This window comes from Garra rufa, chromosome 4 (assembly GCF_049309525.1).
Source record: "Garra rufa chromosome 4, GarRuf1.0, whole genome shotgun sequence".
Taxonomy (NCBI): domain Eukaryota; kingdom Metazoa; phylum Chordata; class Actinopteri; order Cypriniformes; family Cyprinidae; genus Garra; species Garra rufa.
The window spans coordinates 13,788,373-13,814,303 of record NC_133364.1 but is presented as its reverse complement, the minus strand read 5'-3'; the positions used below and the strand labels follow the sequence as shown (position 1 = coordinate 13,814,303).

At 33.7% G+C, this 25,931-nt stretch overlaps 1 protein-coding gene across 2 annotated transcripts in view; it reads left to right on the top strand.

Annotated features, from left to right (window-relative positions):
* LOC141333624 (ankyrin repeat and BTB/POZ domain-containing protein 3-A) overlaps positions 1-25,931 on the top strand; it is a 198,704-nt gene that overhangs the window by 155,261 nt on the left and 17,512 nt on the right. The window contains exons 3-8 of one of the 2 annotated variants that reach the window (XM_073838678.1): positions 7,234-7,441; positions 17,222-17,374; positions 19,188-19,353; positions 20,786-20,875; positions 25,002-25,103; positions 25,757-25,850. In XM_073838678.1, coding sequence (XP_073694779.1) covers positions 7,234-7,441; positions 17,222-17,374; positions 19,188-19,353; positions 20,786-20,875; positions 25,002-25,103; positions 25,757-25,850 — 813 coding nt within the window. The remainder of the gene's footprint in view (positions 1-7,233; positions 7,442-17,221; positions 17,375-19,187; positions 19,354-20,785; positions 20,876-25,001; positions 25,104-25,756; positions 25,851-25,931) is intronic. The other variant, XM_073838679.1, reaches the window with a different exon arrangement.

The following is a 25,931-nucleotide window of genomic DNA, read 5'->3' as shown; positions in this document are numbered from 1 at the left end:
TGATGTGGTTTTATTTGTTTATTATTTTTCTAATATATGTATTTTGTTTTGATTTAGCTTTATTTTAATTACAGAAAGTAGTTTTATTGACAATTAATAGTGACTATGGCTGCTGCAGACCTTCAAAAACATAAAATAAAATGATTATAAAAAGTATTCCATTAATAAAACTACTCATATTACTCATGCACTATTTTAGTAATAATCTTACCTCAACTGTTAACTGACATAATCACTCTGTGTGAGTCTGTGAGTTGATTCATGAATGACTTGTTCAGTTCGAGTTGTGAACCAGGTCAAAAAAGAATGATACATTCTTTCGAAAGCTCAATTTCAGTGAATAATTAGTGTCTAGGACCTGTAAAATCAATAAAAATGTATTTCTTTGAATTATTAAACCCAAAAAAATACTTGCTTCTTTCTGTATTTGTCCAAAAGGCCTTGGCGATTTGTCTGTAACGTGTCTGGGTCAGGTTGAGGAGATTGCATGGCTCTGTAAATGCCATCAGTGCACACTTCTGAAATAAACTTCAAAGAGGCCATGCTTCTTTGACACTGAAAGGCCAGGAAAGAAAAGAAGTCTTTCAGCTTTGACTTTGTCCTTTGGCGTCTCTTTGAAGCTTCAGGTTGTGGTTCATCATTATTAGATTGCGTCCTACTTAAGATTCAAATCATTGAAGGTCACATTCACTTGTCCGTAGTGAAAGATAATGTGTTCGTGGCACACTTCCATATTAAAACAGGCCAGGACTTCATTATATCTGTCTGAAATTGATTGGATTGTGAAATATGGTGGCTGGTAACTGTTGTGCATAATGCATTTAATTTTGATTCCATATTGAGTTGCAAAAGTAATACTTCATTTTCTTCTCCTCCTGCTTTAGAAAAACGCTGGTAGAACATCTTCGCTTACCTTCGACGATTCCCTCTTTCAATATTATGCAAAACTTTACCGCAAGAAGTAAAAAAGTCAAGTGTTATGCCTCAATATCGCACTTGGCAGAGTGGATGGGCTCGCGGGGCATCTCTGCGGCATCATATTCGACGGGGGCGTGATCCGTTCCTCATAATTACACCTCCTACTCCAGCATCTGCTGAAGGGAGGAGAGAGAGGGAGTTCCTCCGAGTCATTCTTCATGATTAATGCAGGTGTGCCTGAGAGGCCTTTTGGGAACGACCGGAGAATAATTACGGCAAAGTATAAAGACGTGAGAATGCCTCCGCTCTCTCCCCTCTTCTGACACCCTCCAAACTACAGCAGCCGCCAAAGAGCAATTAGACTAGAGAAGGCCATGTAGAGGATCTATCATTTAGGCTGCCTGTTTCTCTGTAGCGAGTGAAGTTGGGAGTAAAGGGGAATTTGTGGATCTATAATTGGAGCAATTTCAAAGCTGAATCACGCCCCAAAGGCTTGGGTTGAAAAAATGAGAGCCTCTGTTGAATCGTAGAAAGAGAATGTACCTTCTAGGAGGATGAGGTGTCTAACTAACCTGGATATGTGGGCCAACTTTGCCATTTGTCAGCAGGTGTTTTAGAGCCTGTTGTGTGTCGATTATAATAGTGTAAACTAGAAATGTACATTTTATGAAGACATTTTAAGTGGTACTTGCCTATGCAAAACTACAATACTGTGGGCATTTGCCAAGACATTGCTAGCTTGCCAAAGCTTTTTTCCTTTCAGTTTGTATTTGTCATTTAGTTTTAGTTTTCACTCTATGATTGTTTCATTTTAGTTTTTGTAGTGTTCTTGTTTTTATTTTAGTTTTTTTCTTTGGCTGCCAATGCAGTGTTCAATGATATTGTATTTAAAATAAATATGGCCATCATTTTAGTTTAGTTTAGTTATGTGACCCTGGACCACAAAACCAGTCATAGGGGTCAGTTTTTTTTTTTTTTTTTTTAACTGAGATTTATACATCATCTGAAAGCTGAATAAATAAGCTTTCCATTGATGTATGGGGCAATATTTGGCTGAGATGCAACTATTTGAAAATCTAAAATCTGAGTGTGCAAAAAAATCAAAATGTTGAGAAAATTGCCTTTAAAGTTGTCCAAATGAAGTGTTTAGCAATAGCATAGGCTATTGCTTATCAAAAATGACGTTTTTATATATTTATAGTAAGAAATCTACAAAATATCTTCATGGAACATAGTCTTTACTTAATATCCTAATGATTTTTGGCATAAAGGGAAAATTTATCATTTTGACCCATACAATGTATTTTTGGCTGTTGCTACAAATATACACATGCTACTTAACACTGGTTTTGTGGTCCAGGGTCATATATATGAGCATGCTTATTGAAGTCAGGTTATAAAATTAAATAATTAATTGTGGTCCATTTTATTTTAATTCATTTTGGAGTTCTCATCTTCTCAGTTCCAATTAAATGTTTTTTTTTTATTCTTATTTCAGATAACTAAGTGTACTCATATTTTCATTTTAGTATTTGCTAACCATAATTACACTAATCAGATGGCATTAAAGTGAGAAAATACTTTCCAAGTCATGTCTTTATCATGTTCTTCTTCATAATGTTAGTCAGTGCAGCTCCGACGATTAGATTTAATCATGATAGAAGTGACACCACTTCCAGAGTCAACTGATTCTTAGTATTTTGACACAGCAGTCATATTTTCTGCTGATGCCGTATGTTGTGTGCTTCAGAAAGGTCAGCGGCTGTAAAGCTCAGCAGTGGTGAATACGAGTGCTATGCAGAGGTCTTTCCACTCCTCTGGCCTGCAGCTGTGCTCCTCACACACCCATGAGCTCCAGAGGTGATTCACAGGTCATGTTTCAGATGAGCTAAACCATCAGTTTTTTTGAAGCAAAGGCCGATGGGGTACAATAATTTTCATCATTTATTTTTTAACAAAAGTTTAATTGCATTCAAACAGCAGACCCCCTGCAGCACCACACCAAGACCCCCTGTTGAAAATCTAACATGTTGTTTTCTATAAAAAGTATTGATGTAATATAATTAGTTGCTAGCTTTTTTAAGATTTGAGTTCATCTGTTATTTCAGCTCCTCATCTTCCTTGTGCAGCTCCCAAGTCAGTGACATTTCACCTTAAAGCAGCAAAAGCCAAAATAGAAACTGGTTCAGGCAAAAATGTACAATGTTAACAGTAACTCCCAGGGTGGACAGTGGTCACACTGGAATCAAACCCATTCACATTCTTGCTGAGAGAGTTGTTCCCTTTTTGCACGGATCGGTGCTGAATAACAACAGCAGCTCGGCTGCATAGTCGGCTGCCACTTTTCTCCCGCCTCTAACACACACACACACACACCAGTACAATAAAGCAAAGGCTAGCTTCAGATGAATGGTGCTTGGCAGAGCTTGAAAGACGTGTTTCAGACCATCTGGACAGGTGAAGAAATGTGTGCTTCTGTTGATGAGCATGAACACGCCAGTCTTCTGATCATGGGTTTTAAGCAGTTTTTCATATAATGCTTGAGAGACATTTTGTATTCATTTGCTTCTTACTCTCAAACAGAGCACTTTAGAGTATAATAGTGTTACTCATTATAAAAAGTAACTAATTCGTACATCACTAGTTTCTCAGACTTTACTGGTGGTGCGATCGTGGTCCACTCTTCTTCCATTCTCTCCCATAATTGGGTTTCTTAGCCATAACTTTGTAGCCAAAGATTTTCCGGAGATTTTCAGTTGGGTTTAGATCAGGACTGTTTGTCAATGTTCTTAGCTTCAAAGAACTGTTTTAGCTGTTTTGCAGTGTAACTGGGAAATTGCAGGCTGACTGAAAGATGCTTGCAGGAAAAGAACTGCATGTTGCTGAATAATAAACATTTGCATTCACTCTGCCACGTATCTGTATAAGAGGCCCAACTTCTGCTGCAGAAAACATCTGCAAAACCATGACACTTCCTCCTCCACCTTTCACTGACCTTTTTATGCACTTGGGCTTAAGGATGTGTTCACACTTGTTGTTCGGTTTGTTTGGTTAATTTGGTCCGGACTAAAAAAAGGAAAATGATAAATTATACATTTAGCGTTCACACTAGCATTTTTTAACAGCGAACCTAAAGATACTGAACCTAAAGGCATAGTGATACGTTTATAACCTGATTGGTCAGGTTGAATTACATATTTATTTGTGACGGAGCTCACCAAACACCCCAAACAAAAGGAAAAGGTGCGTTTGACTTTCACTGATCGGCCTGCTCAGCACCACTTTAAATCAAATACACGCAATGTCGTCTTCTGGACTAAGCGTGCTCATTGTTGCTTGTATATTATTTTATTTTACCACCTGCAAACTGTGTGGTTTCACTACTGTGTGTGTGTGTAATTCCTAGTATGGGTCACCATACTTGGCCTCACGGCACCTCCTCCTCCTTTTTCCTTCCTTGTTCCCTTCATGAAATAACGTCGCATAGCGTTGCATTTTGCCATTACTTCCTATTTTTGGTTTGTTTAGAAGTATTTGGTCAGTGTTGCATTCATATTTCATTCAAACGGCCCCAGAGTTAATTCGGAAGTGGACAGAGACCCATCTTTAGTGGTCTCGGTCCGCTTGTTTGGGTTCAGATGGCAGTGTTCACAATTACTCAAATGAACCGCAGTAACAGAGCAATTGCACCAGAGTTTGTTTTAATCAAACCAAACATGACAAGTGTGAACACAACCTCAGTCTTTCCCCAGTTTGACGCTGGACAAAATATTCCCATCAGACCCAGATCAATTAAACTTGTTGTCATCGCTAAAGTGAACTTTACACACAACATGCTCCTCAGCAATGTTAAGCTTAGACTTTTGATTCTTCTTGCTGCTGAGAGGCTTGATCACTGGAGAGTGCATTTTCAGTCTGGCTTTTCTTAAACTTTTCTTTTCAGATCCTTACCCTGTTCAGAACTGAACTGGCAAGCAATTCCAGCTGCAGTGCTGAACCCATTCCTCACTGAGAGTCTCTGCGTTATCCTGTCTTCTCGTGCATTTGTCTTACGTGGATGACCGGCCTTTTGGGGGGACTTGAATGAATTAGTGTCATTGTAAACCTGCAATATTTGAGAAATCACAGATTCGGAATAACTAACTTCTCTTGCAATGGCTGAAAAGGTCATCCCTTTGGCCTGTAACTGGACAACCTGGGTTTCAGTTACCTTAGAGTGGCCCATCATTTTGCAATCTCAGTGCAAACTGGAGAAATGCTGGCAGTTAAATAAGGTTTGTCACATAATTAAGGAAATTAGAACCAGGTGCCAGATTGACACCAATAACTTGGAAGTATCTGTAAGTGTTCTCTAATTTTGATCAGAGTTGTTTTTCAAATATCTCATTTAGGTTTTCATGCTGTGCGTCAGAATACAATTAATTTAGCAAATGTGGTTTAAAAATGCCCTTCTACACTAAAAATAAAAGTGCTTTAAAAGGTTCTTCACAGCGATGCCATAGAAGAACCATTTTTGGTTCCACAAAAAAAACATTCAGTCAAAGAACCATCTTTTATAATCTGAAGAACCTTCCTTTGCCACAAATAACCTTTTGTGAAACGAAAAGGTTCTTCAGATGTTAAAGGTTCTTTATGGAACCATTTAGACAAAAAAATGTTCTTCAATGGCATCATGAAGCGCCTTTTTAAGAGCGTACTCCTGTTAGAATAACTTTAAATAGGACTAAGCAGTGACCTTGAAATTTAGGAAATTAGGAAAGCATGTTAACGCCGTTTTCTTAAAAGAAAAGTCTTAGGAACTATTAAAAACCTCTGCCTGATTGCCTTCTTTAAACTGGCTTTCCTCTATAAAACTTGAATGAGGAGTGTACTTGGAAAGAGAGTAGATTTGCTCTTGATAAGGCTTTCCTTTTGATAATTCACAAGGCCATTATAGAGTAGCACCTCCAGTGTAGCTGTGTGCAAAGGAGGTTTGTGTTTGTGCTTAAGAGAAAGTGAAATGGAATGTTTGTGTTTGTCTGATGGAGAGTGATATTCACCAGCTGCTGCCTTTAGTGCTTCATCCAATAAAATTAAGAAAGCAGCACACACACACACACAGACACAAGTTAACAAGTTAAGGTTTAAAACAGAGTCTGCAGACTTCCCTTTTGCACACATTTGCAGTAATTGCAGTGTGTGTGTGTGTGTGTGTGTGTGTGTGTGTGTGTGTGTTTGTGTGATCTTGTTCTGTTTCGAACTGCTAAGATTTCCCAAAGAACCAATTAAACTTTTCTTTGTTTTGCCAAGAATGCTTAGTGATTCATCCAAGCTAATAATTTCATCACTAAAGTTAATAATTTGTGTATATGGGCGATTCTACAGAATTGGTCCAAACTGCTGTCCCACACCCAAAAAACACATTTAAAAAACATTTGAGTATTCAAATCTTAGATGTTTACTAAGATCCTTCTATTATCTATTGAAACAATAACATTTAAAATTTCAGTAAGCTTAATATATATAAAATCATCATTTATTGGGTACTTTCAATTGGGAGGTGGTTGTCCCAAACCCTAACCCCTATTTTCAGAGAATATTTATGAGAATAATATTGAAATAAGTTTTGTATTTTTTTTCCATTGTTGTTTTTAAAAGTGTCTTTCCGATTCTTTTAAAAAGTGATTTTATTCCATCACTATACCAAAACAGTCATGACTGAAACATTTGGTCAAGTTTCGGTTGTGACATCTTTGTTTTTTTGGGTGTTATCCCATAAAATTGTCACTACCAAAACAGTCTGTTATGCCATATGCACAACAGGTGCATAATTTTGTTACAAAAAAAAAGGATGAATAGTGATTTTTTTTTTTTTTTGGAAAACGTGTGTGATATGAAGTCTCATCCGTACAGCCGCCTTTTCAAGCACTTTTAGTCACTTTATACTTCACGAGTGTCAGTTAAAACTGCATATTTTGAGGTTCTTTTGTTCTTATTGAAATTTTAGCTTTTGTCAGTTTAAGGTTTAATGGAAATATTGTGACATTCTGACAAGTTTCTTCTCCATAAGATGAGCGATATCCCCTGTACCAGTTTTCGGTGAGAAAGGGAAAAGGTTGTTATGCTGCAGCTGTCATTTCCTCCTGTAATGAATGTCTCCCTGTCAAATGTGCCACTGCCTGTGTCTCTTTGTGCATTCGGTGATGTACGAGGCCTCTAGTTTTATGTCAAAGACTGTGTAAAAGCTGTATTTGATGCAAAGCCGCAATCTTCTGGGGGTCTTTGTCAAAGTACATTCTAATGCATTCAACCGCATGTCTTTACTGCCCCCTGTAGGTGACCTGGTGTCCCGTGCCATGCATCACCTTCAGCCTCTGCACATCAAGAACCCCAGCAATGGAACGCCTGTACATCAGAACCGCACTGGCAGTGTGCACTGGGAACCGGAGGCCCTATACACGCTCTGTTACTTCATGCACTGTCCTCAGATGGAGTGGGAAAACCCCAATGTTGAACCCTCCAAGATCACCCTGCACACTGAGAGGTAAGAGCATGCTGTGTATTAGAAACATGAAAGTTGCTGCTGTAAGTCATGGTAATGCAGTTAATTAAGGCAGCACAGGAGGTCGTACAGGGTTCATGCAGATACTTAAATCTGATATTTGGTTTGTGGTGTTTGCTAATGCAGTCATCACTAGTATTATTACTAGTAATATCCAAGCTGATTAATTGGCTGTTAATTTGATCATAACTATGCTCTGCTTGACCATTCAGACAACACCTTTGAAATTAGGTAATGCTTTTTTCATTTTTTATTTTTTTTTGGTAAATATATAATATAAATTTAATTTACTCATTTGTATTTTGCTATTTTACATATTTTCTTCTCTCTCTCTCTCTCTCTCTCTCTCTCTCTCTCTCTCTCTCTCTCTCTATGTATATATATATATATATATTATCAGTGTTGGGAAGTAACTAGTTACATGTAACAGAATTACGTAATTTAATTACAAAATAAATGTAATTGTAATTAGTTACAGTTACTAAGAAAACATGTGTAATTAAATTACAGTTACTTCTGAATAATGTCAGCGATTACAAATGGGATTACATCTGAATTTTTTCACACACTCACCCCCACTTACAGATCTAATTGACTTCTTTCATAAATTGCAATTAAATTGACTGCTCTAAATTGAGAAACCAATGTTTCTGGAGTTTAGACCACAGTTTGATCATTTTTGCTTGATAATTTTTCTTGGCGGAAGCGGAAGCTTTGTGTTTGGTATTCAGTATTATGTGGACAATTTCTTAATTCTGTCATCCTGGTATCGTGGACTCACTCTATTGTTTCATACAAACACAGCTGCTGCCATTTTTTTTTTTTGTACACTGTAATGGGTTATAAGATAACTAACAAACTAGTACTACTTCCTTAATTATTTATGTGGTGAAATGTTGTGTAAGAAAACTGGTAAGACTGCACTGTATACCTAAAATGTCTAATTTGAACTTGCCGTTTGCTAGCAACTGATTTCTTCATGGAAGCTTTGCGTTCAAATATTTCTCTCAGATCAGTGTTTCGTGTCTAATAATTTAGACCTAAACATTTAAATAATCTATGAAGCAGTTGTGTAATAAGTGGGATAATGTTGTTGATAATGTAGCCAGTTGTTACCACAAAATAAAGATGTATATTATCCCTTACTTAATTCAAGTGATGAAGGATTTTGAAAGTCTGACAATAATCAATGTTGAGTGCTACTGTAAGATTAACTTAAATGTTAAGTTAATGATTAACTTTAAATGTTTCAAAATGAATAACAGTTGAAAATATTCAAAATTTAGAAAAGTAATCAAAAAGTAATTAAAAGTAATAAGTTACATTACTTTTATAAAGTAATTGAAAAGTTACACTACTTATTACATTTTAAATCAAGTAACTTGTAATCTGTAACCTATTACATTTCCAAAGTAACCTTCCCAACACTGTATATTATATATCTTTTTCATATGTTTACTCACAACTCAAAAACTGTTGAAAATTTAAAAAAATGCACACACACATATATATTTATAATTTTACATGACACGTGTTTTATTATGATACAATTAATATGTAATATATATTGTATATAATATACATAAAAAATAGGAAAAATATTTTTACGTCATTTATATTTTAAAATGACTTAATTCACTCATTTGTATTATATGTTATTACATTTTATTTGACTTTTTTTCTTAAAATTAATCAAAAAATTATTTTTATGAATAATATATATATAAGTACACACACACACACACACACATGGATATATTACATAAATAATTTTCTTTTTATTTGTATTATAATATATATATGTCATATCACTCATTTGTATTTTGTTACTTTGTTTTATTTTATGCGTTCTCCTCAAAATTCACAAAAAAAATCACATTTTTGTTTTATTTATAATAATATGAATATAAATTATATATAACAGGAATAATAAATATGATAAATACATTTGTACAAATGTATTTGTATTTTCTTACAATTCACTAAAAATCTAATTAAAACACATCTGCATTACACACAATTTTTTTATTTGGTTCAAACAATATAAATATAAATGTTAACAATAAATATGACTATATATATATATATATATATATATATATATATATATATATATATATATATATATATATATATATATAATTTATAATATATAATATATAATTTATTATTTGTTACAAATAACATATAATCATATATAAATTTTAAAATATAATAAATGTATTTTACATAAATAGTTTAGATTTAAAAATAATTTCATTTGTTCGTTTGTATTTAATGTTAATGTCACAAGAAATAAAATATTAAAATCTGCAGTACACACATTTGTTTTACTTTTTTATTCAATACAAATATAATAAATATAAATTATATATAATATGAGTAATACATATGATACAAAATACATTTGATATATATTTTTGTGTTTCTTAAGTCACTAGCCACCCCTCTTATCTAAATACCACTTTAGGCCCGTAAAAACAGTATATTGTTCACTATTTATTACGAGCCCTAATAAATATCTGTTTCAGTGCATCCTGAATAATAAATTATGCGCAGTGGAAATAAACAATACCTCAGCTTTTGTGACTTTAAGTCTTTTCACCTGGCAGATGAATAAAACTGCTGAAAAATCCCTAAAAAATAAATAAATAAAATTCTTAAGCAGGGACTTGTGCCTTATCTAGGAACCAGAATATAATAGAGAAACAGCTGCTTAAAACAATGTTACAAAGCATCCAGTGACCCAGTACATGATGGTGGCGACATTTTCTTCAGATGACATCTAGTGCACTCTTGCTTTTGTGCAAGATGTCCTTGTTCTGTATGGGGTTTTTCAATCACCGTGGGGGTTACGTCAGTCCGCATTCACACTGTAAGGGCACCGGGATGCCAAGGAGAACGTGATTTAGATGTCATCTTCAATTCCCTGATGCAGTGTTGCAGCACAATGAAGGTATAGTAGAACTCTTGACTCCTGTTGGAAGAGAGCATTAATGGATTGCTATAGAGTTATATGTTCAGCATCCGCTCCACATTGACAAATCCATCAGGACAACTCGTCCCAGACTGTCCCACATCACTCAGATGTGATAAAAAAGCCCCCTACCCAAGGACCCTGTGGGACGCCCATGCAATGCTTAACAGAATAGGTGCATCAGCAAGCTGCCTCCTTCCCCAGGGACAGACAGTCTGCTCTTTTTTTATTCATTTCTTTCTCACAGAAGGAAGAAAAGAGAGAGTGAAAGATGAGAGAATAACGGGAAAAAATCAAATAGATTGTAGGTGAGGATACGAATAAAAATGAGTGGTGGGGTAATGAATAGAGATGGAGAAAGAAAACAAGAGATCAGAGTGAAGGAGCGTCTGGAGAGGCTCAGGGTTGTGGCTTTGAGTTTCAGACTTCAGTCGAGTGGACTTTTGTTGATGTGCTCAGTGACATTTCATCAACCTGTTAACTTTTCTACTGTGGAGGGAAAATACACCAGGGGCAGATGAACACTCATATGCACACTGTAATTTCCACCTTGTTTTTTGGCCACATATTGTACTGCATAGTTTCCAGCATGAAATGCACTGAAAGATGTAGGAAACTTATTTCCTAGACCGATCTTAAAGACTGTTGATTAATTTTAAAGGAGGAATCATTTTTAAACTCACAGTTTATGTGTGGTAGCAATGTTTGATCATTTTGCAATCATCAGTATCCACCTTTTAATTAAAAAAAATATGTATTTTAGTAATTTACTAATAAATGCTGTTAATGCATTAAATGGAGTAGAATAATAATAATAATAATAAATAATACAACTACTATAGAGCTACTATAAATATTGCCATTGTATAATGTAATAACTATAAAGGTATATTCAAATATAATAATATGTATTTATTCATGGGGGCAATTTTGTTTTGGTCTGTTTTATTTTATTTTTGAGCCTGGTAATAGTTTTTGACGAGGAAATAATATTTGTTGTTGAAAAGCAAAAATAATATATTATTATAAATAAATAATATCCACCTTGTAATTTAGTTAATATTATTTTAGTTTATTATTTTAGCTAATTAAGAAAATTAGTAAATAGTATCCGTTTGAAGCTATCTTGTTTAAAAAAAATACATAATACTTGCAACAAAAATAGATTTTATAAATATTATAATAATGTTAATATAATAATAATAAAATACAAGCCTAAATATGATGGTGTGTGTTTAAAGTTAATATTGAAATAATAAATTGTACTGATATTTAATAAATTGCATTAGATTTAATAAATGTTATATAATAATATAAATATAAAACTAATATAAATATTGTGATTATATAATAACTGTAACTATAAAAGTACATTCAAATATATGGTCATTTTTCTTTTTTATTTAGTTTTATTTCATTTAATTTTTTTATTTAATTTTATTATTTTTAAGCCTGGTATTAGTTTTTGTTAAGGAAATATTGTAAAAAGTTAATAAGAAAAAGTTTGGTTTATTATTTTAAATGTAAATATAATACATGTAATATAATAATAATAATAATAATAATAATAATAAAACAAAATAAAATAAATAAAACTATTTTATATATTATTTATAATTAAAAACGTTAATATTATATTACGTGATTCACATATTTACATTAAATATAATACATGTTATATAATAATATAAGTGTAATATAAAACAACTATAAATATTTGATAACTACAAAGGTATTTTTAAATAAATAAGTATGTTTTTATTCATGGGGTCAGTTTTATTTTATTTTATTTTTGAGCCTGATATAATAACATTGTGAGAAGTTAAAAAGCCAAAATAATATATTATTATAAATAAATGATGTCCATCATTTTTTATATAATTATTTAGTTTATTATTTTAATAATAGCAATTTAGTAAATAGCTTCAGTCATAAGTAAATAACTTCTTGACAAAACTATCTTGTTTGAAACCACTATAAAATTATGAATGTATAATTTAAAAACTATAAAGATATATTCAAATAAATAAATATATATTGACTCATGAGGTTTTCATGATTCATTTTCATTCTGGTCTAGTTTCAGTTTTGTATGCGTATGGTCTGTTTGCTTTTAAAAATTGTATTTCCCCTTAGTTCAGAGTACCCTGACAGACAAATTATGTCCATAAATCAGTGGGATTTATCTAAGCAAAATGTTTATGAAGACCTTGACATTTTTCAGGAGATCTCGTGCATGTGTAGACAGGGCAACTCCCTTCCTCTAGTCAATACGAAGTTGTCAAACAAAAAACAGTCTCCATTTTCCAGACAGATGTGGCTTCACTTTTAAACTCCAGACTGGAATGAGAACCACGTCCCTTTCCTCCAAACATTTCTTCGAAGGGAGGGAAGCGAAGCAGAGCAGCACATTATTCAGGCAGAAGAGAAACAGAGAAGGGTTTGCGGTTTGTTTTGGCGGAGCTCAGATTCCTGGCAGGCTTTCTTGCGGTGGGTAGGTGTCCGGGGAGGAAGAGTGTGGATTGTGCAAAGCTAGCTGTGAGACGCAGGTCACAGAAAGCACAATTAGACCAACATAGAGGGTTCAAAATAAAGCCTGATGGTTTTATTCCCTTGAATGGGCTTTGGAAAGGCTTATTTCCAGGGGTGGTTAAAAAATCGATTTAAAATAGAAGGTCTTCTAAAGATTCGCATCGATTCACAGATTTCAAAAATCGATTTTCTAGTTAATATAATAATAATAATAACAACGTGATGCTGTCGGAACAAAACAGCAACAGCAATGGAGGAGGAAAAACTAATATATCCTGCCCAATTTTCAGCGAGGGCAACTGTTTGGAAAAAAATATTGTATTAATTATTGTTCTTTTGTTATTATGGAAAGTAGGGATGTGCCCAAAAGCGAAACACAAAAAACGAACTGCGCGTTTTACTGAGCTACTCGAGGGACATGGTTAGCCGCTTGCTAGTGCTAGCCTGTTACTTTACAGGACATAATATATATTTGAGTCAACACATAAACAGAGAAAGGAGATCTGACTGATAGGACGATGGGGAATCATTGGCAGATCCTGAACACCACTGACAAACATCTAATCTTGTAAAATATGTGTGGCCTACTGCCACTCTATGTGAGTAAAAAGTGAAAGTATGCGAATGCACATTAAAAAGCGGTTTCAGTTAATAATGTTAATAACGGTTCCCTGATGCCCACAATTTATATACAATATAATTACCCAAAAATATAATTGCAAGAGAAAGCAATGAAATATATTTTTCCTCCCATCTCGTATTTACGTATCATTTCCTTTCTGCAGAAAGGAACATGTTCATGAACACAGTATGATTTGTATGAAAGCCTGTTTCTGCCACTAAATAAAAAACAAAAAAGGTAATTGCGACTTTTTATCTTACAATTCTGACTTTTTTTTCTCAGAACTGCATCATATACGCTAGCAATTCTGACTTTTTTTCTCAGAATTGAATCATATACACTAGCAATTCTGACTTTTTTTCTCAGAATTGAATCATATACACTAGCAATTCTGACTTTTTTCTCAGAATTGAATCATATACACTAGCAATTCTGACTTTTTTCTCAGAATTGAATCATATACACTAGCAATTCTGACTTTTTTCTCAGAATTGAATCATATACACTAGCAATTCTGACTTTTTTTCTCAGAATTGAATCATATACACTAGCAATTCTGACTTTTTTTCTCAGAATTGAATCATATACACTAGCAATTCTGACTTTTTTTCTCAGAATTGAATCATATAGACTAGCAATTCTGACTTTTTTCTCAGAAGTGCACCATATAGACTAGCAATTATGACTTTTTTCTCAGAATTGAATCATATACACTAGCAATTCTGACTTTTTTCTCAGAAGTGCACCATATAGACTAGCAATTCTGACTTTTTTTCTCAGAACTGAGATATAAACTAGCAATTCTGACTTTTTTTCTCAGAACTGAGATATAAACAGCAATTCTGACTTTTTTTTCTCAGAATTGAATCATATAAACTAGCAATTCTGACTTTTTTTCTCAGAATTGAATCATATAAACTAGCAATTCTGACTTTTTTCTCAGAAGTGCACCATATAGACTAGCAATTCTGACTTTTTTTCTCAGAACTGAGATATAAACTAGCAATTCTGACTTTTTTCTCAGAAGTTACTATATAGACTAGCAATTCTGACTTTTTTTCTCAGAACTGAGATATAAACAGCAATTCTGACTTTTTTCTCAGAAGTTACTATATAGACTAGCAATTATGACTTTTTTCTCAGAATTGAATCATATACACTAGCAATTCTGACTTTTTTCTCAGAAGTGCACCATATAGACTAGCAATTCTGACTTTTTTTCTCAGAACTGAGATATAAACTAGCAATTCTGACTTTTTTTCTCAGAACTGAGATATAAACAGCAATTCTGACTTTTTTTTCTCAGAATTGAATCATATAAACTAGCAATTCTGACTTTTTTTCTCAGAATTGAATCATATAAACTAGCAATTCTGACTTTTTTCTCAGAAGTGCACCATATAGACTAGCAATTCTGACTTTTTTTCTCAGAACTGAGATATAAACTAGCAATTCTGACTTTTTTCTCAGAAGTTACTATATAGACTAGCAATTCTGACTTTTTTTCTCAGAACTGAGATATAAACAGCAATTCTGACTTTTTTCTCAGAAGTTACTATATAGACTAGCAATTATGACTTTTTTCTCAGAATTGAATCATATACACTAGCAATTCTGACTTTTTTCTCAGAAGTGCACCATATAGACTAGCAATTCTGACTTTTTTTCTCAGAACTGAGATATAAACTAGCAATTCTGACTTTTTTTCTCAGAACTGAGATATAAACAGCAATTCTGACTTTTTTTTCTCAGAATTGAATCATATAAACTAGCAATTCTGACTTTTTTTCTCAGAATTGAATCATATAAACTAGCAATTCTGACTTTTTTCTCAGAAGTGCACCATATAGACTAGCAATTCTGACTTTTTTTCTCAGAACTGAGATATAAACTAGCAATTCTGACTTTTTTCTCAGAAGTTACTATATAGACTAGCAATTCTGACTTTTTTTCTCAGAACTGAGATATAAACAGCAATTCTGACTTTTTCTCAGAATTGCATCATATAGACTAGCAATTCTGACTTTTTTCTCAGAACTGTGAGATATAAACTAGCAATTCTGACTTTTTTCTCAGAATTGAATCATATAAACTAGCAATTCTGACTTTTTTCTCAGAATTGAATCATATAAACTAGCAATTCTGACTTTTTTTCTCAGAACTGTGAGATATAAAAGCACAGTTGCGAGTTATAAAGTCAGAATTGCAAGAACTCAGTTGCGAGAAATAAAGTCCAGTGCTGAGGAGAAAAAACGACTGATACAGAACTGCGAATTTATATCACACAATTCTGACTTCATTTCTCAGAATTGTTAGTTTATATCTCAGAATTCTGACTTTATAACTCGCAATTGGGAGTTTATATTACGCAATTGCGACTTTCTTTCTCAGAATTGAGGGTTTATATCTCGCAATCCTGACTTTATACCTTGCAATTGTGAGTTTATCTCACATTTCTGAGAAAAAAGTCCGAATTGTGAGATAAGTCGCAACAATCTTTTTTATAATTATTTTTCAGTGGCGTAAACAGGCTTTCATAGATTCGGACACATCCCTTATAGGACGTGTAAAATATTTTTGATTTATTAGGAAAGTAGTAGTTGATAGGAAACGCTGATTTCTTGAATCAGGATTATCCAAACTATAGACTAGTGTGTTTTTATATTAAAAAAACTGGTGCGTTCGATGTCCAGTGTGCACAAAAAAAATTTGTGATCCCAAGAATCGATTTGATTTTAATCATGAGGTACCAAGAGATTCCCACCCCTAGGTCAAACGCATCCTCTTTTTTGATTTACGTCCAAGTGTGCATACTGACGACTCAAAAATGTTTTAGAAATGATGATGCTTGCATGCTTTTTAACAAGGACGGGTGTTTGCAACAAGTTTGACAAAAGTGTAGGTGGAGAAAAGCTGTGAAGTCATTATGTTTTTTCACGCAAGTGTGTATGTGTTTCTCATATTGTGATATTATTTAGCTCTTGGCATTGTTATGTTGATCTACAACCTGGCAAAGCTCTAAACTTGGTTAAACTGCAGTGCAATAATGCTGATCGGAAATGCTTGAAGCTAAATATTCAACACAGAGAGAGCTTCATGGTCATATTCATCATGACTCATTGTAGTTGAGTCAACGTCCTCATATTCCTCAACCTTTGCCCTGTAAAGAATAGTTTTGAATCTTATATATGTAAAACTGCTGAAAAGTCTAACGGAAGCACATTTGCAGCTATTTAATGATATTTTTGCATTCAGATTCATGTTTATCTGTAATGAGAGTGTTTTCGTGGTATAATGAGCAGCTCAAGTCTGCAACTTTCTTTTTTCTCTGACTAAAAACTTGTCAGGATGGCAACAGGTCTTTTATATTCCGCCGCTCTAATTAGATGCAGCTTAGCGCTGATAATTAGTAGCAACTGTAATCTCACCAGAAAGCGAATGATTACTTCTCTAAAGTATCCTGAAGCTGCACACAAACAGATGTGTCCATTCAAATTTGAATCGAGAAGAAACAAAGATATGTTAACAGACATAATTCGGATGCATGGACTGAATTTGTTTCTTATGATTTTAAAAACCTTTGATAAACTGCTTCTCTCGTATCAAATATGTCTTTCTTGTGTCTTTGCAGGCCGTTTCTGGTGTTGCCTCCGCTGATGGAGTGGATCCGGGTGGCCGTGGCGCACACAGAGCACCGCCGGAGCTTCTCTGTGGACAGCGACGATGTACGACAGGCAGCCCGACTGCTGTTACCCGGTGTGGACTGTGAGCCCCGGCAGATAAAGTATGTTTCTGTATATGCACAAACACATTTGGCACGCACATAGAATGCCTTAATTAACAGTTAGTCATTCAGTGAAGGATAGTACAAACACACACACTCATAACATGTACTCTTACTGCATCTCTTATGAATTACGTGTCTTTAACTTCCTGTGTGGCTTTAGTTTCCTAGTGACAGGCTCTGAAGTGCTATGTAAATGGCTTTTTACATGGTCATAGTTATTTTCTGGAGCACACTGTTACCTTCACAGATGCAGGATATCTTGGCTAACAAACAACATTTCATGTCAGGGTTTCTTTTTTGCATGGCAACAATCTTTTGAAGTGAAAGGTTCAATTTTAATTTAATTTAACTTTTAATGTAATTTGTTTTATTTTTGAGTGTAGTAAGACTTTTTGTTGAAAAGTTAAAAAGCAAAAATATTCTATTATTATAAATAATTTATTTTATAATATTTATTTATAATATTTGCATAAATTTGTATGAATTTTGTTTATATACACACACACACAGACACACACACATATGTATCTGTGTTGTAAAATATATAGTTATATTTATATATATATACTTTTAGTTTTTATTGTATATACAATATGTATGTATTATATATTATATAAAATATATATTTTTTCCAAGTAATTATCAAAATACACTTATAATATGTAATAAGTATATATATATTCCAAGTAATTATTAATATAGACGTATAATATTTATTATGTAAATGCTTCAGATGTAACATTATGTAATATTATACATATTTATATTTAATATAAAGATTATATGAAATTATATTACATGTAGTATTTTATTATGTAATATTCTGTGTGAATGTAATGTACAGTCAATATCAAATTTATATAAATTACATTATATCATAATGCATATGACAATAAACATTATGTAACATTATGTAAATAAATAATTGTAATAATTATTTACGATTATATTACATGCAATATTTATATTATGTAATATACACTTGTAATATGTAATATGTATATAATTCATATGTAACATTATGTAATATAAAAAAATTCATATTTATATTTGGAAATATAGCACGTTACATTTTAAAAATTATTTTCTTTCTTTTTTTCAAGTAATTATTAATATAGACTTATAATATTTAATATGTATATAATAATAGAGAATATTATTTATGTTAAATAGCCTACATAAAAAATGTATTTAATATAAAGAATATTTATATTCCATATTTATATTCAAAATTATATTACATGTAGTATTTTTTATTATGTAATGATCTATATGAATGCAATGTAGTCAATATCAAATTAATATACATTACATTATACATTATTTATATATATATATATATATAGTGTATTATAATGCAAATGTAAAATTGTGTTATATAAATAATTGTAATATATAAAACAGTGATTTGATGTGATTATTAATATACATTTATAATGTATATAATTAATATGTAACATTATGTAATAAAAGTAATTGTAATATTTACAATTACATTACATGTATTTATATCATGTGTTCTGTCTGTGAAAATAAAATGTAATGAAATACACCTAATAAATAAAATATATGAAGTATATTTATATATTTAATAATATTTATTTAAGATGTAATAATAATATTTAATAAAATAAAAAATATACCAAATTACTAGCACTAAGCTGTATCTAATTAGTGTAGCAGAATATGGATGACATGTTGTAAATGTTTATATAAACTAAAATAATTTTGATTTGATACAAAAATAAAACATAGTATTTCTTGTTTTGAGGTGTGTAACAGGGTTCTGGACTGTCTTTTTATTCAACAGAGCGGACGACTGCTTCTGTGCCACACGAAAACTGGACGCTGCATCCACAGAAGCAAAATTCCTGCAGGACCTGGGGTTCCGGATGCTCAACTGCGGACGAACTGACCTGGTCAAACAAGCAGTCAACCTGCTCGGGCCAGATGGCATTAACAGTATGAGCGAACAGGTGGGCACTGATATATTTACACACACACACGCACTCCCATGTAATCCCACATTTGTGTGACATTCAGGCCTGACTATACTAGATTATAGATGTTTATCTTACTGAATAAATTTAAGTTTTTAGATTAGGAATACTGTATCTCTGACTGCTAAAAAGGGTTGTCCTTCATACCGGCATTTAGATAAAAAAATCCATGGCCGTGTTTGTCATTTTAAATTGAATAGAATTAATTACAACACCAACAACATAATAACAGAGTGTAATTATGAGCAGCTCCACATAATAATCGTCATGAAATAATCACACATTTATTAGCATTAGTCAGCACTTGCACTGTAATTACTCGCTGATGTAAATGCCAATGTAAACTATGACTTTTCTCACATTGTTTTCTCAACCATTAAGTATTCAAGCATCAATGACATTTCCCCAGGATGTCATTGAAGAAGAAAAATGCCCTAGTGGGTTCTTATATTAGATGTGTGAAGAAAGATGACCCACATAGACATTTGGAGGCTAAGAAAATAAATAAAGAGTTGCATGACCTTTAAACAAAGAAAAATGCTTTAAATCTGAGCTGATCTGTGTTGAAGCATCTATCGCGATAGCAGTCGTGACACTCGGTATTCTGAATCAAACAGTGTCATCCGTATCTATGCCGAGTTTGTGTTATTGTCACAGTCTGTCTTGAATACAGCAGCCAGTTTATGCAAAGAACGACGGCGACACACCGATGCTGACAAAGTGGATTGAACTAACATGTAAAATTGAAACGACACAGAGGCGAAACCAGACAAATGCTGGGATTGTGATGACAAAGACAATTGTTGGAGTCCAGCTGGGAATCATTGAGAGTATCTTACTCTAGAAGAGTTGCTCCGAAATCACGCTGGCAAATATGGTACTCGTTATTTCAAGAAGAGCCTTGAGGGGAAAATACATCTTAACTGACAAATGAAACTCCTTCATGGTGAAAACTGTTTGCGGAATCAGAGTTAGTACATAGATAAATTGTTTATAGTGAGTTTTTAGGCACAACATGAAGCCGGCTGCGTAAAATCACTGTAACGTAGTGAATCTTATTACTATGTTAAACAGTATATAAATATAATGTATCAAAGTCTGTGTTCAAAACAGCTAATTTGCTAACTTTGTGCTTTCATGCACTGATGCCTATGTTTGTGTTTCACTAAAGCAGCAGTAAATTTGATGGTCTAAAGAATGTATTGTTTTCTCTTTAAAGTGCATTAATTGACCATCATCCATAAAGGTTAGTGTTCCTCTCAGTTCATTTAAATGGACACTTTAGGGCTAAGAAACTCTTCTTTTCAGACTTTTTGCTCAATAGCCCTTAACAAGTAGCTTGTGCTATATGCTCAACCCTGATGGGCTCATACTATAGCTTATAAGTGTTCTGGTTTGTTTTTTTTAGGGCATGACCCCTCTCATGTACGCGTGCGTCCGTGGGGACGAGGCTATGGTGCAAATGCTGCTGGACGCCGGAGCGGACATCAACAGTGAGGTCAGTATTTATTGGTGGATAGTTATAAAGTGTCTTGTAGTGTGTTTTTGCTCTGTCTCTATTGAACGAACTAACTTGTCTCTATAAAAATAACTAACTGAACTCTCTGTCCTCTTCCCGATGCTGTTTGCATGAGCTTGTTAAGTATTAAACGGTGTTTGTATGTGCATGCAAGTGTGTCTACTTAGGTTCTCATGGATCTAATGAATATTTAATGAGATTACAAGCAGATGAGATATGCTACACTCTTAAAAATAAGAGTGTTTTTGCAGAGATGCCATAGAAAAATCTATTTTCGGTTCCCCAAAGAACCTTTCAGTGAACAGTTCTTAAAGGGATCATAAACTGGCTTTTTTTTATTATTTTCTACTGTTCTCTGAGGTCCACTTATAATGTTATCAAGATTTTTATATCAGAAACACTATAGTTTAGAAGTAATAGGCTATTTTCTGTTCTGTTTTGAACAAAATGTTCTGTTTCAATAGGCATGGTGGATTGTAGACTTGGAAGTAAATGCCCACTGATGACTATGATTGGCTAACACTGTATGTTTGAAAGCCTACATCCGTCAGAGATAAACTCTGCTTTGATTTAGGTTAAAAACCAATCTGGTCTTATGACGACGACGTACCTGTGGGAACTTTTTAGCAGCATCATCATTTCTGCTACATGTTCGAATCTGTGGGCGGGGCTAAACAGGCAGTGATGTAGAAGCAGGCATTGATCTTTTTTAATGGAGGTGGAGTTTAGCCACACTATTATGCCATAAAGTGGCACATTCAACAACCATCATTTTGGCAGATTGGCTTCAATATAAGCCAGGGTTCCTCAAATCTTGCCCTGGAGGGTTTAGCTCCAACCCTGATCAAACTCACCTGCCTGTGATTTTCTAATGACCCTGAAGACATTGATTAGCATGCTCAGGTGTGTTTGATTAGAGTTAGAGCTAAATTCTGCGGGAAAGTGGATCTTGTGGGCCAGATTTGAGGATCCCTGATATAAGCCGGTTTTGGACTAATGAGAAAGTTTTGAGTTCTAAAACTTGCAGGTTGTTTTTATAGTCCAGTGACCTCTTATGTGTGAAAAGATCAAGGGAATTTTAATTTCTCAGTTCATGACCCCTTTAAATGAACCATTTTGAAGAACATTTAAAAAGCTAAAGAACATTTTTTCACTATATTGAACAGGGATGGCAAACTCACCTGTCTGTAGCTTTCTAGTAACCATTCAGACCTTGATTAGCTTGTTCAGGTGTGTTTGATTAAGGTTGAAGCAAAACAGACGTTCGCCACCCCTGATATAGAACTATTTCTGCGTTTAAAAGGGTTCTGTGGATGTTCGATCGATAGCAATAAAGAGCCTTTATTTTTAAGAGTGTATTAATGAACATATTTGTGACCCTGGACCACAAAACCAGTCTTAAGTAGCAAGGGTATATTTGTAGCTATAGCCAAAAATACATTGTATGGGTCAAAATTATCGATTTTTCTTTTATGCTAAAAATCATTAGCATATTAAGTAAAGATCATGTTCCACGAAGATATTTTGTAAATTTGCTACCATAAATATATAAAAACTTGATTTTTGATTAGTAATATGCATTGCTAAGAATTCCATTTGGACAACTTTTAAGGCGATTTTCTCAATATTTAGATTTTTTTGCACCCTCAGATTCCAGGTTTGCAAATAGTTGTATCTCAGACAAACATTGTCCTATTTTAACAAACAATATATTAATGGAAAGCTTATTTACTCAGCTTTCAGATGACGTAATAATCTCAGTTTCGACAAATTTACACTTATGACTGGTTTTGTGGTCCAGGGTCACATTTGTATAAATGTCCTATTTTTAATACTATTTATATAGAAAAGTTGGGAAAATGTTATGATTGCCTAGAGTAGATACACTGGTTGTAAAGCTCTGTGGTTGAAAACATGAAACATGATAATAAAAGTGGATTAAAATGGATTCAACTGGCTAAAACAAGATTTACTCAGTCATGCTAGTGTAAAAGTCATTCATTTACATTTGAAGTAACATGTTTCATGTACTTGCCTTAGGGGTGAATCTCTCAAAAGCGATTAAGAATGTGTCTAAATCTTATTTGACTATAAAAATGATAAATTGCATTAAGAAAATGAAGCCTATTTTGTATTATTAATATTGATATTATTTTCATGACAAATAAGGATGTTTTCTGATTACCGTAATATGCCTGGATGGGTATTCCCACCATTCTCAATGATGATTTTAATTACTGTAATTTAGTTTATTTAACTGCTGTATTGCAGTAATTAAGAAAATGATTCAAATTAAAGGCAATATAAAAATACTACCACAATGAATAAATACTGTGTACTTTCCCTAGTGAAAAATGCTAAAATGTATTTAAAGTGCATTTATTTCATGCTACAAAAAATACCTTGCAATTGGACTTGTGGCATACTAAACTGTATACTGAAAATCTGCTGAATAGAAACAACTGGTTTTGTACTTAATGCACTTTAATTGTCTGGAAGTAGTGCTGAAGTCCAACTAATGATATGCTGAAGTGTATTTACTTGTGCTAAAGTGGAACTATTGCAAGGTACACTTTAAATATCTTGCACTTAAAAACATGATATTATGCAGAGATCATACAATCCTTATTTTAATAGAGATATTAAAACACATTTTTGACTTAATATGTGACCTTGTACCACAAACCATATGCCATACATCATCTGAAAGTTGCATAAATAAGCTTTCCATTGATGTATAGTTTGTTAGGATAGGACAATATTTGGCTGAGATGCAACTGTTTGAAAATCTGGAATCTGAGGGTGCCAAAAAATCTAAATATTGATAAAATCGCCTTTAAAATTGTCCAAATGAAGTTCTTAGCAATGCATATTACTAATCAAAAATTAAGTTTTGATATATTCATGGTAAAAAAATTACAATATATCTTCATGGAACATGATCTTTACTTAATATCTCAATGATTTTTGTCATTAAAGAAAAATCGATAATTTTGACCCGTATAATGTATTTGGCTATTGCTACAAATATACCCATGCTACTTACTTTGTGGTCCACATATTAAGAAATCTGCATTGTGCACAAGTAATACTGCCAATAAAGTTGAATCACATTTTTTATAACAGTAAGTTTTGAGTAAATATGAACTATTTGAACTATACTTAGTATTAAATGTAATACTTTTTTGCGAGGGTTAATTATTAAATATTAGAATTTTAGATTACAATAATAACAATTTGAGGCAAAATACACCTTTTAAAAACACATAAAAAAGTTTGACCTTACGTTCTTGACCGTTTTTGTGAAATTCACTCCTGTGTATGTCATGATGTGATCTTGTGCTCTTTACCTTATATCGTCTTTTTCGTTTGACCCCTAGAGGACATTTTTACATGGAGTCGTTGACTTAGGCACAAAGCACCAAATGCATATACAGTACAGTGATTACCTTGTTTTACAGAAGTATTAGCAAGCGAGCAGTTTTTTGCCTAACGTTTCCGTATGCAAACAATTGTTTAACCTTAATCTCACCCATGCAACGGGTTCCAAAAGGTCGTGTTTGCCTAGACGCGAACAGATGCCTGAATAATTTACCACCGATTACTGAAGAGCTCAGTTTTGCATGCAGTACAGCTGTAAGCATTAAAACCAGACGAGCCTTCTTTTTTGGTGCTTTGTACATGAGTCACTTCTCACTTACACCTCTAGCGTTTGAACTCGCTGCCAATTCTTCTTCCTGCAGTCTTCGCGTTATCGCTATGAAAAGCGTGAACTAGATCCTAAACCGCGGTCAGGATTTTGAGTAAAGCGAGGAGGGCGTGTAGGAGTTGTCCAAAAGCAACCAAAACTCTAGATTAACGTGGGCTGGATGGAAAGAAGGGGTTCGGAGAACAAAACGAGCACTGGCTCTTTCTTCTTCTCTTCGCTTGAATTAACAAAACAGCCAGACGGCGGAAGAACTTTCCAACTTTCCGCTCACTCATTCACTCATTCCTTCCCCCTTTTTCTTTTTCGTACTCCTGCAATTCCACAATTGGAGCTTAGTGTGCTGGTATATAATGGCTGAATTTTTCTCTCCCTGAACTTCACCTATATGATTCCCAGGTGCCCAGCTCACTACACAAGCACCCCTCAGTTTATCCCGACACCAGGCAGGGGACGCCACTCACATTCGCCGTGTTACACGGACACGTCCCTGTCGTGCAGGTAGTGGCGCTGTCAATGATTTAAAGCCTTCCAGCTTTGCACTTTCCTCAGTTATTATTATGATGCCACCATCATAATAATAATGGCACAAAGAAACAGTTTGAGGTTAGTTGTAGGCTGCCCTGGTTCAGAGGAACTTGGATTGGCTCAGATTGCTATCAGGCCATATGTGCTAAGGTAAAATGAGGCCAGTTTATTGCACTCTATAAAGTGGAATAAAGTCTTACTTTGACTGTAAATACTTAAAATTGCGAATCCGATGACCTACTAAGGCCCTCTTATTTAGCTCTTCCAGGAAAATGGAAAGGCAAGGTGATTTTTCTTGGGATGCTTAATTTCCCAGAAGCACACATCCACTACTGTAGGAGAAATTAACAAAATCCTTCTTTTGTGTTGCTTTTTGTAGGAATTTTCTTTTTTAAACCAGACAAACAAACCAAAACCGTCCACTTTAAGCACCCAGAGTCGAAGAAATTATGTACAGATTACTATAAAATGTTTTCTAGTTGGAGGTGGCTTACAGTAGGTGATGAAAAGAGCAGGCTAATTTAATGCAATTTCAGCTTTTATATTTACTGATGTCTTGGTGATATTAAAGTTAAATCCTTTGAAATTTGTTTCATAATGATTGGACTTCTCACCTTGTTGAGCAGCTTCTACTGGATGCCCATGCTAACGTGGAGGGAGCGATTCAAGATGGGGCGGAGAACTACACAGAGACGCCTCTACAGTTGGCGTCTGCGGCAGGTAGCACAAAACACCTTATAGACACCGTACATTAACCCCAAAACGTGCTGCACTGAAAGCGCACAGAAAATGTGTTAAATA